At 37.1% G+C, this 19862-nt stretch overlaps 1 protein-coding gene across 2 annotated transcripts in view; it reads left to right on the top strand.

The window, feature by feature from the left end:
• GPM6A (glycoprotein M6A) overlaps positions 1 to 6401 on the top strand; it is a 126125-nt gene extending 119724 nt beyond the window's left edge. For both annotated transcript variants that reach the window (XM_032988386.2, XM_032988387.2), the window contains one exon: positions 4135 to 6401. In XM_032988386.2, the coding sequence (XP_032844277.1) occupies positions 4135 to 4287 (153 nt within the window). In that variant the 3' untranslated portion in view covers positions 4288 to 6401. The remainder of the gene's footprint in view (positions 1 to 4134) is intronic.
• The last annotated feature ends 13461 nt before the right edge of the window (positions 6402 to 19862 follow it).

The following is a 19862-nucleotide window of genomic DNA, read 5'->3' as shown; positions in this document are numbered from 1 at the left end:
CCAGGAATTTGAATCATATTTAATTTGGAATATGTATGATTCTGAACATTACTGTTTTTTCTTATGTCTGAATGGATAATAAATGGATACAGAAATTACCATTGAAGTAATACATAGTTCTATTTTTTTCAATGTTGTGTCAGATAGAAACAGAAGACATGAGGTTGTTTCAACTCTATCATCCCAAAGGGTTGATTGTAAAGCTAGTAAGCATCCTGTCTGTGATGTTTTCCCAAAACCACTACAGCAAAACTGGATTATGAGATACGCAGTTTCCCTTTTCAAAAGTTACCATATGAGCAGTACTCTTCTGCCTGACCTTCCACAGAAGTTGTTATGTGAGATGGAGATGCAATAAATTCTCCTGAAACAAGACCAAGGGAAATATATAAGTGGTCTAGCCCATCTCCCCCAGTAGGATTGTGCTCTTCTGCAGGATATTAAACGCATGTAAGGGGAGGGAAAAAGTTTAGACTTCTGTCCTGCTGAGATAATGACATGTTCCAAAAGGAAAACAAAAACAAAGCAAACCCAAATCCCTTCCTAGCCTAGATGCAAATCTACAGTTTTGAACAGTTGAAGCATACTTTCACCTTGCGAAGAAATCTAAGCAGGAATATTTCATAGGTATGGAAAGACCCTGCGCTGCCTTGCATATGCCTGTAATTGAAACATCCTGAGGCAGACTGTGGAGATTTCCCTACCTCAGTTTGAAAAAGCCTTGACAGGGACCCAGTGGCTTCAGACTATTCCGGTCATGGAACTGTGAAATACAATTAGACAGCCAGTTAGAGATGACCTCTTTAGCGTGACAAGGTTATCTAGGAACTTGGTGTTAAAAAAGCAAGGTAGTGGGACTGTTAGATGTATATGTCATTATATAACATGGACATGTATTTCAGATTATATTGATTATATAAGCTAAAGTAGTTGTTTCCTAGAAAGTCTTATACTGACTGTGAACTCCAAGAGTTTTCAACAGTTATTCCAGAAGTTTTGTTCTGTAACTTTTTACAGGAGGAATAGATAAAGAATGGTAGTTTAATGAAAGTCAGACTGTAGCCAATGTACCTTCAGAATAGTTAGTCTATTTTTTTAGTAGAAGAAAATTGCTATGTGAAACTGCAAGACAATAGGTTTAAATTTGTCTCTTACTGGGTTGTTACCAAATGTTTTGTAAGGATAAGAAATGTGCCTACATGGTCCCATTTTCATCATGTATTCTTCAGTTGCAAGGTTTTCTGGCAGATGTTATTTGAAAGGTCAGGAAGGTGTGAGCACACTGGTCATATACTCTCCACTTCTAGGATTCTCACGTCTACAATCTGTTTGAGGTTTAGATTGTATTTTATAATTGAAATCTTACCCTCAAAGGACCAGCACTGGTGTTTTCATTCGATGCAAATTGTAATTGCTTGATGACCGAATTATTATCAGCCATTTTTCTCAAGACTTTTACTGTGGAGGAAATTTAAGGCATTTCATTCAGCGGAATGGGGATTCAGCTTTAATGTGTGTCATTTGATCTGGAAATGACTGATCCAGAGATTACTCATGGTGAAAGCTTTTGGAACAGCTTAGTTAGATACAAAGCATTTCTTTTTCCTCTGTGCTATATTAGGATCAGAAAGTGTCCCAGATTAACACAGTACAAGCTGCCATCTCTAGCACTTGCACTGTCATCACAGGTCGTGCTGTTAATGTTGTATTATAGATATTAAGAAACTCTAATAATATATAGAAAAACTACTATCTGCAGTCTTTTTCCTAGAGGACAGATTGTCTGAACACTTCTTCCTAGTTTATGGGTCCTCGACTCAGTTTGTATTCCTCAAATATGGATTGATGTGGTGAAAGCTTGCCATCAACCACCAGGACAAAAAGGACACCAGAAATACTTGGTCCTCTGAAGGGTTTAAGAATGCTTTCCTTGATCTTAATTGTCCAGATTAAGACATGTACATTAGCCTGCAATCATCAGCAACAGTTGCCACCAAACATTTGTGGTAAAAGCCAACGTTGGCATTTTCAGAAATGAGAAAACATACTAAATTCATTCTGTTCACTTAGTATGAATCTAAGATACTCATATATCTAAAACAGTCCCATATGAACAGGAAAGTGTATATAATCTCAAGGTGTTTTTATGATTACTTTATTCAGTTTTCAACTATTTGGATCCTAGTTTAGTTTCTTGATTTCTTAGAGAGGGGTGGAATATTTTTGATTCCAGGAAATTATCTGTGGCCTCTGAGGCAGTTGATTAACATAAATTTAAGAGATTCTCTCATCAGAAAGTACCTGAAAGCCTACTAGGGGAGCAATAGATGTCCAGAGAGTCCTAGAATAAACCAGTTGAATACCATTACCAAACATTTTTATTTTCTGGCTGAATACAGAGCCAACACAACACAACCTAAGGCAGACAAGTTTTGAGAAGGTCAGAGGCTCCCTGCAAGCAGATCCAGCAGACTGAAGGTAGGACATCTGAGGTCCACCTTTGAAAGAAAAGCCTTCAAAATCTGCAAGTGTCCTGAAAGGCACAGACTTGGGAAACTGAAGTGGACGAGAGAGCAGGTCGTTGCTCTAAGAGGCAGTCAGAGTAGACCTTACACTGTAGATAGCTACAAGTGTGAAGACTAACCAAGCTAACTCCAAAAAGGACTGAAGGCAGATAGTGTGTGACTTCCCCTGAAAGAGGAGTTTTGTATAAAGTATTTTTGGCAGCAGTTCTTTGAAGGCCTCAGCTTCTTTCCTTGTATTGACGTTATGTTACAATTTATCACTTGTTTGAACATTCATTGCCACCATTCAGAAGACGGGACATCTACCAGTTATTAAGCTCAGTCACTGGCAACTATACGATGTGATTTTTATAAACTACTAAGCTCCATCTCAAAGGCAATTAGGGTATTTTACATCCTCTATTTATAAGGGAAAACATTTGCAGAATGTAATTTTTCTACTGGTAAAATACCTTTCACTGACTTTCAGATTAAATTTAATCAAATCCATGTGAAAAACATTTGTTCATGTGACAATATTGCCAATATCCTTTAACTGGTGTTTAATCCTCAAGTGTATTCACAGACATTCTGTCCTCCCCATTTGCTAACATAAATAAACCAAGCTCTTCAGGGATATATCACCATAGCTCATCCAGTGATTTTTGTTGGCTGCAAGTGGATTTTTTTCCCCTTCTTTTCAGATAGTTTTTTATTTTGTTTTTGGATGGAACACTTGGAAAGCTCTTAATTTTATTTTGTTTTTTTTTTAAAAAAAAAGAGGCATTTTTATGTATTCAAAAATTTACATGGAACGTGAACTTTGTTTCTCCTTTCAACGTGTATACAGAAGTTGTCTTTTAAAATCACACAAATTACCTTTTTCTGTTTCTATACATTTTAAAGAATTACATAAATAAATTGTGGTATAACTAGTATAACAGTGAAATAAAATTACTAAATTAAATGGTGACAGGTGTGTGCCCTTTTAAGACCTCAAATTTATTTGTAACTATATTTTTTTGCATTTTGCCTAGCTGACATATTTTTAAATTTTTTGGCAAATTTTTCCCTAATTAGCCGGTTTTTACAAAACAGCTAGAGTTGTAGATGAAATAAAGAAGTCATGGCTAAATTGAAAGCTAATCCTAACTTTAACAAGAAAGAAAAAGCAAACATTTCTGTAATTGTATTAGATATGTAATTGTAAGACTACAGATGTATCTCTGGTATATTTCTGTCTTAAGCAACTACTTTAAAAAATAGTGATTCAGTGGGGAAAAGTCTGCAAGAAATAACCAGAAGGCTTTTTTCCATGTAGATTTGCAGATGAGATTAAATAGTAAAGCAGGGTTGATTTGTTGATTTTTTTTTTCAGTTATTTTATTTTTTTATAACTGTTTCTACCAACTCCTAGTCATGGTCGCAGTAAAAGCTGTGATCTGAGTAATCTGAGGATAATGAAGCTCAAGACTGAACTTCACATCATGTTGCTGTACTACTTCTTGACTTACCAATGCTTAGTTCCTTCAGATGAAAACCCAGTCCCTATCCCATAGCTTTCAGGTTTGGACTTGCTCTATTCTGAGTAGCTCTGTTGGTTCCTAATGCCGTGTTAACTCTCTTACAGGTCCATTATCTCATGGTCTTGTCTGCCAACTGGGCCTATGTGAAAGATGCTTGCAGAATGCAAAAATATGAGGATATTAAATCAAAGGAGGAACAAGAGCTTCATGATATTCATTCTACTCGCTCTAAAGAGCGGCTCAATGCTTACACATAAAAGATACCTTGTCTTACTTTCTAACACGTGAATGCTTTGCTGTTTAACTAAAGGCCATCCAACCATTTTAAAAACAATTGAAAGTGCTTCTCACAAAAGATAGTTTGGGTGACTTACATATCACCCATGTACAATTCTTGGTTGTCTAGCACTTGGTTTCTTAATTAGTTCTTACTTTGTGTGACCATTCTCATCCACAAAGCTCCTAAATAGCCTTTCCTGAATCCTTTTAGGCTAATTAGTTCTGCTAGATCAAGGATACTAAACTCTTGTCAAATACAAATATGTGTTTGATTTTTTTAATCACTTTGTATGTGTTATGCATAACACCTTTTGCATTGTTTCTTATATGTTTTTGGAAAAAAAGTAGCTTTTTATACTTTTTAGTTTGGAGTTCAATAACTACTTTAACTACAGGTATACTTCAAAGGGACCATTGTACATGATGTACAATATATAAAGAAAACATTCTGATGACTTTCCTTTATATTTGGAAAACTTGCCAGATGGACCCTGATCAACTTGAATGAAGGTCCTAAGAACGTTTTAAACAATCAAAGGTGCAATTTCTAAATTTGTAATAGTGGGTAAAAAAAAAAAAAAAAGAAAAAAAAAGAGAAAAAAGAAAAAAGAAAAAAAAGAAAAAAGTGCTTCTTATCTTTGTTAACATTGTATTATTATTGATGTTTTTAAAGAATATTCTCTTGTTCCAAGTTCCATGGGTGATAATTCCTGTTTGTATTGTGAGCATGCAGACCGTGGTGCTAACAATGCATGGCCACTTGCCTTTTGAAGGAATTCAATACCACGGCTACCTGTTAAAGAGTTATGGTATATAGACAATTGTTAATTAAGTGATATAGTTATCCATAGTTTTTTACAGAATGATCTCTCTTTAAATCGATGATGGTTATGCTAAATTGGAGCTGTTCATGTGATGATGTAAGAAATTAGTGCTTAGCTACATTTATGAAAGTAATATATCAAAAATACAGTGACCATAAGAGTCAGATGTCTTTTTACCTGCTTTAAAAATTTAAATGGATTGCACCTGTCTGAACTGTAAAAGATATATTAAAGGAAACTTCCATAAATGTTATAGCTTGGCTTCTAGCTTTCCTACACATACTGGTTTACCTGTATTATGTTAAAGTAAGGTGAAAGACCACTACAGAGCTTATTATTTGAAAGTGTAGTAATATATTTGAACCTTTATTTTGATAGGAAAATGTTATCAGAAAGATAGGTCATCTTAATTTGAAAGAATTACCTATATCAAAAACAAAACAAAAAACCCTATTTAAGAAAAGCCAGTATTATTGGACCAAATTTGGTGGATTTTTTTTTTTTTTGCCTATTTCTAATGCTACAAGAATGCTGTAAAGTGTCTTTTAAAGTGATGTAGCCTGACAAGACATTTTTGTCAGTGTTAAAAATTTTAGGTAGTTTTGTGCACTTATTGGACCATTGTGAATTCTCTCTCAGTGTAAGTGCATTTCTAATAAAACTTCTTGAGTAAAACTCTTCTTTGTACTATTACTAGTCATGCATCATCAGTAATTTTTAACAATTCTTGTAGTAAGTAGCGGGTAATACTATAGTTACTTGTGGCATGATAATGCGTTAAGTAGTATTAGTTGACTGCATTTTTTTTCTTTTTATTTTCTTTCTCTTGTTTTGGGGGTTTTTTGGTTGTGTTTTTGATTTGGGGTTTTGGTTTTGTTTTGGGTTTTGTTTTGGTTTTTTTACATTTAGGCTGTCCTACAGGGTCAACAGTTTTCTGATAATGTGCAGTACCGGTATTACATTTCTGCAAAACGTATTAGGAACCTCTTTTGGATTCTATATTGTAGTGTTTCAGTTTTGTGTCTTAAAACGTTTGTGCTGATTTTTAAAACTATGTCTTTTAAACTCATGTAATGATGTTAATGCTTTTGGCTCTTCTCTGGTATTAGAGTTTGTATTTTCACAAAGAATGCTTTGTAGCAGGCATTACAATTAATCTGTTTTGTACATAAATGTGCCAACAGCTTGATGGTGGCGTTTTTGAAATGTAGAACAAAGTGCTTGCAAAAATGTAATAAACACACTTGTGTACTTTGTGTACTTATTAATTGTTTGTGTTGTGTAGTTTTTTCTTTGCCTATACTGGACAAATCATTGTAACCAGAAATGGAAGGAGCTTGTTCCTTCTGTTGTCCTTGTTATTGGAGAAATGTTCTCAGTATTATGCATTTTTTTGTACAACCTACTTTTAGATGTTCAAGGAAATAGTTCCTTTAGCAGAAATTATGAGAACAAAGAGTAAAATTTAAAAAAATAATGATCTGGAGATGTTACATTAATTCTAGAATATGTGTCTGTCAATTCTGTGACAAAAAATTCTTACTGAGATGAATAATTAAATAAAAAAAAATCCAAACTCTAAAGAGTGATACTCTAATCCCCCTTCATAACACAATTTCCTCTGGCCTGTACCTTTATAAATCATCCACAGGCAAAAGTGCAGTGTGAAGCCTTTCCATGGTTAGAAACTGTGCCTCAGTTTTGGGTAGCTTGTTACTCGGAATTAAAATTCAGTGTCATTGCCCATGCACAGATTGCTTCAAATATGTCTCATAATCAGACTTTAGTGTCAGCAGTTATATATACTGAGAATAAGAAAGTAAAATAATTTCTAAGAGCAGAATTTCATAGTCTAGGGAGAGCCACGTAGCATGAGCCATACTTGTTATATTTTTACCACAGCAGTGAAGAGAACAACTGGGCAAAATTCACACTACTGCAGTGTCATTTGGAACAGCACAGCAGAAGCTGGTCTGACATCAGTTTGAATGTTGCTGAGGATATTAATACCTGGATGCTACTGTAGCTAATACTTTAAAACCTTGACAACAATGCTACATTAATTATGTGCATGTAAAGTAATTTAAATGTTTAAGTGAAATCTACAGCTTTGCCAATTAATATGATATCACTAAGGAAAATTAATTAAAATACAGTTCCACAATGTGTTTGTGTCTCACTTAACTAGCTGTTATATAGCTCTTTGTGTGCTCTCGATGAGATCATGTGCCATAATGGCAAAAAATTTTCAGCAGCAGCACAAGTCAAGGGAGTAGAGAAGCTTCCCACAGCACAGCACAGCACATCAGTCATAACTGATTCACTTCAAATTCTGCACATATTTGGTTTATTCCAGACTCTTCTCTGTTTCTTGACAGCCAAAGCTGATTTTTCCTGAGGTAGGTTGCATGGATCTTGATTTCTGTAGACCCCTCTGTGCTTAGTCTAAACATGTGACTATTGGGCTTTTCAGAAACAAGAAAACCAATTGTGGATCAATCAATTTGTGCAGTTTTCTTCTGCACAAAAGAATATAGTTAAATGAAAATCCCAGTTTAAGAAGTTTCCAGCCCTAGGTGCTTGGTTTTGCATTATCTTCACAGTTTACTATGCCCCATCAATGGTGCTAATATCGTGTTACAAAGCAGATCCAAAAATTGCTTGGTTTAGAAATTCTTCCCACCCGTTTTTGCATACCCACATCAGCTAGTTCTTTCTGATACAAGGTTATTTTATCCCTCAGCAGGATCATATCAGTATTTATGTTTTCAGCACAACCACACAAACCATTAAGTCAGCATGATTTAGGCAGTAGTGAAGTGCACCACAGACATGGGAATGTGTGTCTACAGCAGAGGTGAAGAGAAAACGAATTTTTAAGCCAGTGTCATTCCTGAGGCCAGTGTATCATATAGTTGGATGGTATAGTTAAAAATGGGAGGCTCTGAAATCTTTTGCTAATGTAATATTTCTAAATAGTTAATGATTATTTTTTTTTTGTTACAGGAGCTAAAATAAAACAAGACAATTTCTACTATAATTGGAAATACATCTATAAATTAATTGTTTTTAATAACATATGCAATTATTTATCTTGACTTAGTGCAGTTATTTAAATGGCAATATATGTATGCATTGATTGTAAGTATTTGCTGAACATGACAATGGTTGCAATTCACCCTCAGTTTGGTATAGTAGATTTTAGGACAGAATATTTCTGTACTGTACTTCGTATAATAATCAATGGCAAAAGTTTATAGAGTTCTTTCCACTGTTCAGATCCAATGCATTTTTTAATTATTCAGTTCTGGATTACCTCAAGTATTAATATAGCTGGTTTTCTGAAGAACGCAGCTCAATTCAGCTAAGCCATAAAACATCAGACTATAATGCATTTCATCTCAGAAGGGGAAATGTGGTGTTTATAAAAGCTCTTAGAAAAAACAACATTTTCTTTCCATTGGGTTGCACAAAAGCCCTGCAAATAGATATTGTTAGGCAGCAAACCAATTTACGTCTCCAGGTGATACCACATTTCAGCACTGCTGCCATTTTGGGCAGATATCAATTGAAGATAACAAGTTCAAAGCACTTAATATATTTAACAGCTCTTTCTGTCCCACATGAATTCTTCTGACTTGTATTTTCTACAAGGGAGTGTCTCCAGCAGTTTCTGAATTTTGAGATTTTCAACTGTAGTTTCTTGTTCTTTCAGCTATCTGCAGAGATTTCCAACACTTCAAAGGGTTACTTCTGTTTTTGACCGTTGTTAGTAAGGATGGTGACAGGTAAGTGATTCTACTGGTACAGTGAAGGAGCTGGCTACTAGTAGAGAAGTAGATCATCTTTGGCTTACAGTAGTCTAAGCGTCAGCCAGGAGACTTGCAGCTGTTCTGCAGGGAGAAATTTGTCCTGAGAAAATGGTTCTGCCCATGTTGTACAAGATACTGTGGACTCTTGCACCACATCAAGTGGAGTCTGGCCAGATCGACGTAAGCCCCAGGGAAGATCACTTTAGTTGCTCTTAGCAGTGTCATTGCTGAACCTCCCTTGGCTGAAAGGGATGATCTGGGGACAGGTATATCTCCTCTAGAAGTGATGAGGTAATGTCAAACAGAAGCTCTTTTCACAACAGCTGCCAAAGCTATAGCAGTAACACAGCAACAACTGGAATTCTGCCACTAGATCCCAATCATACTAAAAAAAAAAGATTTGAAAAAAAAAAAAAAATAACAAGAGGCTTGCATGAACATTCTATGGATCTGTATGTTGAGTTATTCAAGCCAGAAATGCTGTGTAGGCCAGAAAAGTGATGATAAGAGATAAGTTTGCCAGAGAGTCTAAATGGTTTTTTCTTCTCAGCTGTCCAGGAAAAATTATACTTATGCATGAATCACTTACCTACAGTTAATAGAATGAGTTTTGGTCTCTGAGACTGTAAGTCCTGCATTTTTTTAAACAGTTTTACTCACCTGTATTTCTTCTTAAGGATAAATATTAATTTAAGAATGAATCTCATCAGGGAACAAATTTATCCTCAACAAGTTCTTGTCCCAGTTAAAAATGCAAATCAGTTCCTGGAATTTTGTAATTAACCCAGTTTAGTTTGCATGTACAAGCACACCCTCACAGGTTTAGTCTTTTGAAATAATAAACTAAATCACCTGGCTGGACACATAGGCAAATTGTCAGGTTCATCAGCTGACTGGCTTCAGCTGGTTACACACACTGAAACCTTTCTCAGGACAGCAATGTTGAACCCCTCATATCGATGCCATCTTTTGAAACATGAAATAACATGTTAGGCAGGAATACCTCATTAAGTTATTTAATTCACATCTGTGTTCTTTCATGATTTGCTTTTTCTTCTTGACATGCTGTTCCTCATGCCATAATTTTAAGTGGAGCTGAAGCAACATAAAAATTGCTGCTACTGAGAAGACGTGACTGATGTGACTGAGTGGACTGGCTGGAAACAGGGATGAGGACAGTGAAAAAGAGCAAGACAGGAACAAGGAAATGTAAGACTTTTCCTTCCTATTAAGTCTTAGCTGCAAGCTAATAATCTGGGCTCAGGACCAGTACCTCAATTAAAGAATTGTATACAGGTATGCCTCATAGGACTCATGGGCTCAAGGAGCAGTGAGAGTTTCTGACAAGGTACAAAGGGCAAATACTGCCAGCAACATACTGATTTTAGGCAGTCCAAAGCCATGTTTCTCCTTAAAGGACCAGATGGCTGAGAGAAACTTACAGCTGCAAGTCACCTTTAATTGTCACAGTAGGACCAAGCTGCTGGTGGTCTGGCCATGTGTTCTCTGTTTCCCTTCCCAGCATGAGAAACACGACGGCAGAGCAGATGTGTCACATATGCAGCTGCATGGAACAATCAGGTAGAGTTTCTGTCACTTAAAGCAGCTCAGGGGATGATGCAGAGGAGGACCACCGCTGCAGATGTAATCCTGACCCCACTGAAACAAGGTTTATTTTACTAACAGAAGGGAACACAGTCAAGATTTGAGGTTGAGCAATCTGGGAAATTGGATGTTTGTATCAGTTGCTTAAAACCAGGTGAGACATGTTAGGATTTTTTGCAATGTATTGGTTAAAATTAAGTGATTGCATTTTTCATATCTTTTAATTGCGCACACACACACACAAAATATATATATCCTGATAAACAGATTGTTTTAATATACAGTTAATCAGTGTTCTGTTGTCTGAAATTGCACTATTCCAGTTATAGAAGAAGAGTCAGCTGAGATCCTGAAGACTTTTATAGTATTCTGATGTCCTGTGGGTTTGTAAGCCCATTACCTTTATTCAACAGGGGTTTTTAAGAATCTACAGTAAAAAATACAGTTAATAGGTACCTGGATAAATCAAATACACTTGAGAAGGCAGAGCATGACTTTTAAAAATGGAAGTCTATTAACAAACCTACTGGAGTCTTTTGAGCGTGTCAGCAGCCATTTGGTTATCAGCAGTCTCTTTCATTTCCAATTTATTTAGACATCCAAAAGGCTTTTGACATACTTTCTTGTCAAAGTATTTTAAGACTAATCAGCCATAGGCAAGTCCTTGTATGGGTAAATAATTGGTCAACAGATAATAAATAAGTTCTTACACTGCAGGAAGGTTGTTTATGGGCTCTGGGCTCTAGCCTAGCTCATCTTTGAGGATGGTTGGTCCTGATTTTGTACGGACACCTCCATCACTCTCAGCCATAGTATCTGGTCATTTCTGTGTTTTATGAGGATGATTGGTTTTGACTTCTCTGTCTTTTGGGGCACACAGCTCTCTTTTCCTTGTTACTAGTTTGAATGCATCTTATCTTAGTCCTTCTTGACCCAGGGGGAAAGGTTTCTGCTGTAGATGGTGAGCAGCAACCAGCTTCCTCACTGAAGAGCTGCCACTTCTGTTGCCCCAATATTTCTCTTTAGCCTGTTGGCATCCTCTATACTGAACACACCCATATGCATCCCCTCCTCCTAAGAAGTTTGTAACAGCTGTATAGTCAGAGGATGAACCTCCATGCTACATTAATACTAATGTCACCATGAAAGCAAAATAGGAAATTCAGTGATTTTTTTCTTACAAGAAAAGGCATTTGTGTTACTCTACATATTCATCAGATGCTTGTTCAAATGATAAGATAATCTATGCAAATAACAGCAGTTTTGACTGTTCTTTATGAGCCCATTCAATTCATCTTGATTTCTGCTAAGAGCAGGCCTCCGGGCCTTCATGGTGGTTTTGTTTTGTTTTTTTTTTTTTTTTTCCTTCAGATCTTCCAAACATCCTGACAAAAATGTTAAGTATAGTAGTATTTATGAATAGTCCCAGAATTTAACATCTGCAAGTACATGTTCGAGCAGATTTTTTTGCCCCCCTGTCTTCCTTTCACAAGCCAAATATTGTTCTTTCCCTCCCTGTACAGTCTCCAGAGTGTAACCTCAGGTGCTGTAACTTCATGCTCGCTTTCTCCTAACCCTTTCCCTGGTAGCCCCTTCACCAACACATCGCTGCTCCTGGGCACACGGGTGCTGGGGCCGGCTGCCACCTCCACCCCTGCGAGTCAGGCCCGCTCCAGCTGCAGGCGGCTGAGCACGGCGCTGGGATTGCTCCTACCTCGAGCTAAGCAGAGGTGAAGCTGCACCTGGTTAAGTCCCTGCCACAATTATGCATTGTGCTTCTCCTGACACGTTGCCAGCCTGATTATTCAACTGTGAGGAATAAGTGGTAGTGGGGGTACCCTGGGAAGACTATCAAGATGTTAACTAAGGAGAAAAATCAGCTTCTTGCAGAAATTTCAATCATCCTTCAGTGTTCTTTGTGTAAAAATAAGGGAAAAACAGGAAATGGGAGAATCTTTATACATACAGTATCATGTTACTGTAAATCCTATGCAGATTTGTGCTTTGCAACACTTTTCAACTGATATTGAAGATTTATTGTTGTTGTTCTTTAAAATCAAACAAAATCATAAATAATAATATTAGACAAAAGAATATAATCCTAAATCTGGGGAGGGGTGTTCATCTGAGACAAAGCAGCTGATAATAAAAAAAAACAAATACACTAAATTAATGAAAAAACATTGAAAGTAATAATTTGAGTTCATACCATAATTTATATGGTATATGTAAGTGAACTATAGGAGGTGTTAATCATTTTTCCTAAGGAAAATGTTTATTAAAAAAAGAGAATAAAAAATCTCCTTACTTAAAATACATGATTGGCTAACAGCATTCAGGAATGACAGGCATTTTAATGTTTTGGCAAGCTCTATATGATGTGGTATTTTTTCATTTTGACAGCAAATACACAGATTCATATATCCATTTGTATTTCATTTCATTAAAATATAATAGAGATGTGTTTTGAAGAAGCTATCAAACTGTGAAAGTTGTCTCCTCTTACCAAAGGTTTCTCTGTGTGCCATGGGGAGCAGTAAGAGTTTGTTATCTGCATTAATCTCTTTAACTGGATTAAATTCTTGACAACAAAATCCCCTCAGTTCCTGGACTAGTACATGGGCCAGATCTGTGGAACAAGCATTTGTGAATAGACATGCAGACAATTTGACTATATTCCAGAAGATTACAGTTAAACTCTGAGTCACAGGTTTTCCCAGGAGGCTAACTGAGAACACTGCATAATTTGTGACTCTTTTTAGGGTCATAGTCCTTCTAATAATTCCATTGTTTTGTTTTCTTTCATCTGACTGAAAAAAAATTAAAGATAAAATTATAAAGAGCCTTCTGAGTGAAAACAAATCTGTTTGACCCAGCACTGTCTTGGCTACTGCTTGTGAGCTTTTGGTTTGGTGCTAAACAGGGACAACAAATAAATAGTCTAGTGTTACACTTCAATTTGATAAATGTTGTGAAGATTATTCTTTTCTTCTCCATTATGAAGCATAGATCCTGGTCAATCAGCATAACAGACTGTATTGCCTTGAAAATCTGGTGTCAAAATTCTCATTTGTCTGCAGAAAGGTACACTTATTTATTCTGTATTTTTATTTTGACAGCTGCAGTCCTGACTTCATATACTTACAGATGAGCTAATTTAATTTCTTCTGTGTTTTAAGTAGAGATTTTGTCAATAACATTCCATTTGTTTGATGTTGAAGTTTTTGGTCATTTAAAAAACTTTTGATTATTTTTGTAATATATATTTTCTGTATGAATTTTTGAAAATACAATAATCTCAGCTTTATTTCTTTCTAGGAGTTCTTTCAGACTGAGAAATCCACCTAAACTAGCTAAATGTACTTATCCTTTCTTTTTAAAACATTATAATTTTCAAAAGGTCTCTGAAGTTCAAAGTGAATCTTTCATTTGTCTAAATGATTTAATTCACAAAAAAATGGATGTAATCAAGTAAAAGTGCTGTGGTAACACTGAGATTGGATATTAAGGCATATTTTTTCTGCCCAGAATTACATGTCAGCGTGTGCTGCAAATAGCCTGTGAAGTGGTGTGTTGGATAGACAACCTTACTATGAAATTCAGGCAGTTTGTTTCTTGATGACTAGACCCTTCAGACCTGTTTTTGATATAAGTCAAATAAACATCAGTGAAACTATTATGAAATTTTATTTTTTTTTCCTGCCCATGTGACAAGTGTTCAGTATTCTAGTCATAGCAGTGTAAGACAGTGTTGTGCGTAAATTGAAAGCGTGTTGGTCTTCATGCTTGTTCCTCATTACATTTAAGTATCTTTGCATATTAAAGAAAACCAAAACCAAAACCAAAAACACAGCACAAGGAAATTATCCATGTAAGGTACTATTTTGTAGCTTTTAATAACAATGAGGAAAATGGTTGAAGGTGCAGATTGGTAAATATCGTACTGAAATTTGTAGGATGCTGACATCTGGTGGTAAAACTACTTAAAAACAGAAAGATGTAGCTATGTGTTAATCTCTTTGGGAGTATGATTTTAAATAATCACTTCCAGTAGGTTATTCCAATCTACTTCTTTTCTAGTTATGTATATTTAGAAATTATTCTGTAACATAGCTTAAAAACATCCAAACACTCTGTCTTTATATAAACATATGGGTAGATTCATCCCTTAAACCGTAGTCATAATTGGTAAATTTAGAGGAAGTGAATAATTAAAGGATTTCAGTGGTGAATCTGACTTCTTGGCATTACTTATTATTCTAAATGGATTTTTTAATGTTTAGAATTTTTTGCCACCTCCTTTAGAAATAGCATTTGTATATAATTATTGTTGCAAAATAATGCTCTGAATCAACCCACCCAAAATACTACTTATTTGTATATTATGGGGCGCTTTTTTATATTACAGGTACAATTTATAAAAATAACGTTTATGATGTTTACTCTACTGATGGGAAACAGGGCTGCTAGCCTTTTAGAAATACTTTATCACTTTCTAGATGAAACATATTTTTAATTAATCTAATGAGTGGTAGTAGTGGCAGCTTCCAGATATATCTAAACCTTATTTGTCATTAGAGCAACAAGCACAGTTCTAGATTCAGTTGGAACAGAGCTGTTCTTGGTTCAAAAGCCATGGGATCATGAGACAACCACGAGACAACTCAACTTCGTAAGGATGGTGGTAAGTGGTGTTACCTCTGTAGATACAGAAGTGGCATGTGAAGCTGCCTTGATACCTAACTAGCCAAGCAGCTGTTCAGAAACAAGTTGTGTTATTACTAGAGCCTAAACATACCAGGGAATAGACCCGATTATGCTTAGGGATATTTTAGATGCCTTAGGGTATCTCTCCTGGTCTTCAGCTACTGCTCCAGAGGGGGTGTCAAACATGACATGTCTCACACTTGTTAGCCCCATGAAGGGTATCAAACACCGTAAGACATGCAAAAAGACACTAAGTTACTTGACTTAGCTAAGAGAGACTTACATCTCTTGATCTCCAGTGTTTAGGCTGGAGCTTCTCAGCACAGGGGAGTCAGTAGAGCCAACCCCGCTGCTGCTGTCTCTGGCTCAGCCCTCCAGTCTGGGCTCCTTGTCAAGAAGACAGCTCAGGCAAATCCATCTGTGGCTCTTCCAGGTCTCACAGGATCCCCACTGGAGGAACAACGTGTATACACATCACATATGTAGCCCTACTCTTGATATAGCATTTCCCCTTAACAGATAATTAAAATATAGATCTGATTTAATAGGGCAAATGGGAAGGACTACACCGTAGGGCAGATGAGAACCTTAGCCCTTCATGTTCTGGTGCCTTCATAAAGCAGACTGACTTGGTGACTGGAATGGAAAATGATAACTATATTCAAAGTCAAGAAAAATATTTTTAAAATGCATTAATTCAATTCAGCTGTGTTTTTTTTTCAAATGAGGGGAACCTCATCAGGAATTAAGTCATTATCAAAGCAAGATTTTAGGAAGAGGAGTGAAACCTTTGAAAAAAAAAAAAAAAAAAAGAGCTAAATGCCTTGCCAAACATGTAATTTTCTTAGTTCGTTCTTAGTTCAGTTTAACAATAAATAGTCCTTTGCCAGGAAGAAGTGATAAGCCAAATCTAGGCCAAGAAGTACAACCATATGAACTCAAGCTAGTTTAATTAGAATACAAATCTATTAACCAAAAAGAATTGGGTTATAGGTCTCCTCTCTCCTTGCAATTGGGTTTTGATATACAGCAAGATATTGTCGCATGGCTGAGCTGTATCTGCTGGGATATCAGAGCTGGGTCTGTTACACTGTTTGCTTCCTTCTGCACACAGATCCCAAATACCAGAGGTAATGTCTTACTGAATTGCCTGGAGCTGTTTTCCCTCTTAGAAGTCCTGTTTTGCCTTCCTGCAGACTCAGGCAGACATTTATGTAGCAGATATGATGGGGCTATACTTTTCAGGTTTTCAAATGAAGACTGAAGGCTAGAGTTGAAATGAAAGGGACACTGTGAAATACACAGAGCTCAAGATAAACGCCATCACAAGATTTTTAAGCACAGAGCACAGGGAAGAGTAGCAAATGACAAAGAAACAAGGGCTACTAGTGAAAAGGGAGAGGCAAAAGAAGTGAAGCTCTGTACTCTTGTTAGAAGAAAGAGGTTGCTGATGTGTGAGCATATGAAACAGAGCAGGACTGCAGTACAGGACTTGGGTCTGTACAGTTTACGCAGAAAAAATGATTACCTAATGAGGTAACCAGTGAATCTGGGATGAGAAGGGGTACACACTAGGTTCCTGAACCCTAGACTTCCTTTTTGAAGTTACTGAGTCATAGGCTTCTTCACAAACATTTTCTCTTAAAGGAATTCAGAACCGGCTGCACAGAAAGTCAGGCTCTAAGTCCAGAATAAGGCATCAAAATAAGTGACTAGACAAATTAAAAGACAGAAAATCTGTACTCAGATTTCTAGGTGTGGAAATACTGTGGAAATGCCGGCAGAGTTTAAAAGCATGTTACCTGCCACAGCCTGGCTTTGCAGTCGCTCCCCCGTCTTGTCCCCCAAAATGTGTGAAATATCTTCCTGTATTCCTCTTGTTATTAATCTGCAGCCTCTGCAGTCTGGAAAGAGTCCTGGAACTCGGCTTCTGGCACTAAACACAGGTAAAGGGACTGTCAGCACTTAATTTAAAAATATACTTATCTGATCATTTTATTTGGTGCACTAAATTTTCCACATATTAGTACTTATGTTTATGATGACAGCATCTCTCCTTAACCACCACATAGCCACATGTGGTACGCATACACTGTTAAACATTTTGATAATTTGTGTATGTCTATCTCAGAGCTAATGTTGAGAGAGGAGAGCAAACTATTCTGATGAACTGGTGCAGCCAATGAAACGGATGGACATGCAAAACAATTGATGGAAAAAAGTGGAAATGGGTATTGCTAGTAATGTAAAGAGGACGTGATAAGAAAAGGAAGAGACAAGACAAAATGAGAGATGACAGAGTAACAACAGCTAAGGGCCTTAAGGGGATGGGAGCGAAATAGAACTTGATGAGATGTAGCAGGGAGCCCTGAGAATGGAAACAGAACAGGGATGGGTCATGCCCAGAACCAGGGACAGAGTGGGAAACCCGCTGAAGCAGGGAGGTAATCACCGATCTGATACGAGACTAGAGGGCAGATTTGAAAGAGCAGGAAAGAACTGAAAACAAGTGTGCAAACAGACATTGAGATGAGATATGTAAAAATGTTTAGCTGTATTTGGAGATCCTGGACATAAGTCCATAATAAAGCAATTGTGGACAATTTACAAACTCAGTGGGACCTTGAAATAATAAAAAAAGAGCAGTCAAGAGACAGTCATATTAAGTGCCTCTTGTCAAATAGACATCTGGGAACACCTGTAATAAGGCTGAAATACAAAGGCAAAAGAAAGATGAAAGATCTTCTCTAACTCTGTGGTCACAGAAAAGTGACTCAGTCATTGAGACTGAGGAAGATCACATAAGAACAGAGAGCAGACTGAAATAAGGGTATTTCCTTTTGAATTTATTTATTACATCAGAATCATAGGAAGCAGCAAAAAGATTTTAAACATCTGATGGGATTTCTCTGCTGCGTTTTATAAAAGTTGTCTAGAGTATTAAGAAATTATACAGCATATAATTACAGGAAATAAAACAAGCATTCCCAAAGGTAATTTCTTTTCATAAAAATGTAAATGTACATTATACTGCTACTTACCTTGTCTTCTGTAGTTTGCTTTTCTACTGCATGACTTTGGAAATGGAAAATGTCGTCTTATATTGAAACTGAGTCTTCACATTTCCAAAACTTATTAATGTACCACTGAACACAAAGGGATTTCTGGACTGTGTGACTAGGCTGATACCACTTGCTGGTAACTGTTTGGGGTTTTTTTTAATTATGAAGATAGTAATAGTAATTAAAAAGATAAACATAACAAAACCAAGGAAATTAAATATAGTGCAAATGTTTGGTTTTAAGTTCATAAGGTGTTACACTTTCATATTTGTGGCATGACATATCCTTTAAGGAAAATTAATTTGTCTATGCTGCTGCCCAGCCAGGAGGAAATGAATGGTCTCCCAGCACACAGCCTCTCCAGCTTTCAGCCAGAACTAATGCAGATGCTCATGCAAAAGCCTGCTAGATCCATCTTAGGAATGTCTCTGATATGAGGTGAAGGACAATACTTTTCTTCGAATATCTGCTCATTTTGTTATGTAATCATCCCAGTTGTCCTTATCAGCCTCTCTGTTTTGTCTTTTGTTTTGGGTGATAAGAATTGTCTGTTGTGTTACTTCTCTGGGGAGTGTTTCATTGAAACTGGGGGCGTTCGCTGGATTCTGATAGATGATGATGTGCACACAGACTTTCAAGTTGGCTAGTGTTATCTCCTAGTTTCCTTTTGTCTGTTGCATCTTCTTTTCTATAGTTTTCCAGCTCCAAGGAATGGCTTTTTTATCCTGTACTGAGGATGCTATGCAATACAAATCCTACATAAATACATAGCAAATGAAAGTTATGAAAGATTGTCTCATGTCTTACAAATGTTTCTGGTCTATTGTGGTAAGGGTGTCTTTAGATGAGCCATCCCAGAAAGCCAACCATGTCCTGGGCTGCATCAGGAGAAGTGTGGCCAGCAGGTCCAGGGAGGGGATGCTCCCCCTCTACTCTGCTCTGGTGAGACCCCACCTGCAGTGCTGGGTCCAGCTCTGGGGCCCCCACACATAAGAAGGACATGGACCTGCTTGAGTGGGTCTAGAGGAGGCCACAAAGATGCTCAGGGGGCTGGAGCAGCTCCCCTGTGAGGCCAGGCTGAGAGAGTTGGGGGTGTTCAGCCTGGAGAAGAGAAGGCTCCGGGGAGACCTTATAGCGGCCTTACAGTGCTTAAAGGGGGCTACAGGAAAGGTGGGGGGGGACTCTTTGTCAGGGAGTGTAGGGATTGGATGAGGGTTAACAATAATTTTAAACTGAAAGAGGATAGATTTAGCTTTAGATAAGTAAGAAATTCTTTATTGTGAGAGTGGTGAGACACTGGCCCAGGGTGCCCAGAGCAGCTGTGGCTGCCCCCTCCCTGGGAGGGTTCAAGGCCAGGTTGGACGGGGCTGGGAGCACCCTGGGCTGGGGGAAGGGGGCCCTGCCCACGGCAGGGGGGTTGGAACTTAGATGATATTTAAGATCCCTTCCAACTCAAACCATTCTATTATTCTGTGATTCTATGATACTAAAATAGGCAGAGGAAAGTGGTATCCAGAAATTAGTGAAACTCAAAAATGTTGTT

Source organism: Tyto alba, unplaced genomic scaffold, assembly GCF_018691265.1.
Source record: "Tyto alba isolate M040663 unplaced genomic scaffold, T.alba_DEE_v4.0 Super-Scaffold_6, whole genome shotgun sequence".
NCBI lineage: Eukaryota > Metazoa > Chordata > Aves > Strigiformes > Tytonidae > Tyto > Tyto alba.
The sequence above is the reverse complement of the archived record's forward strand: the minus strand, read 5'-3'. Positions and strand labels throughout refer to the sequence as shown.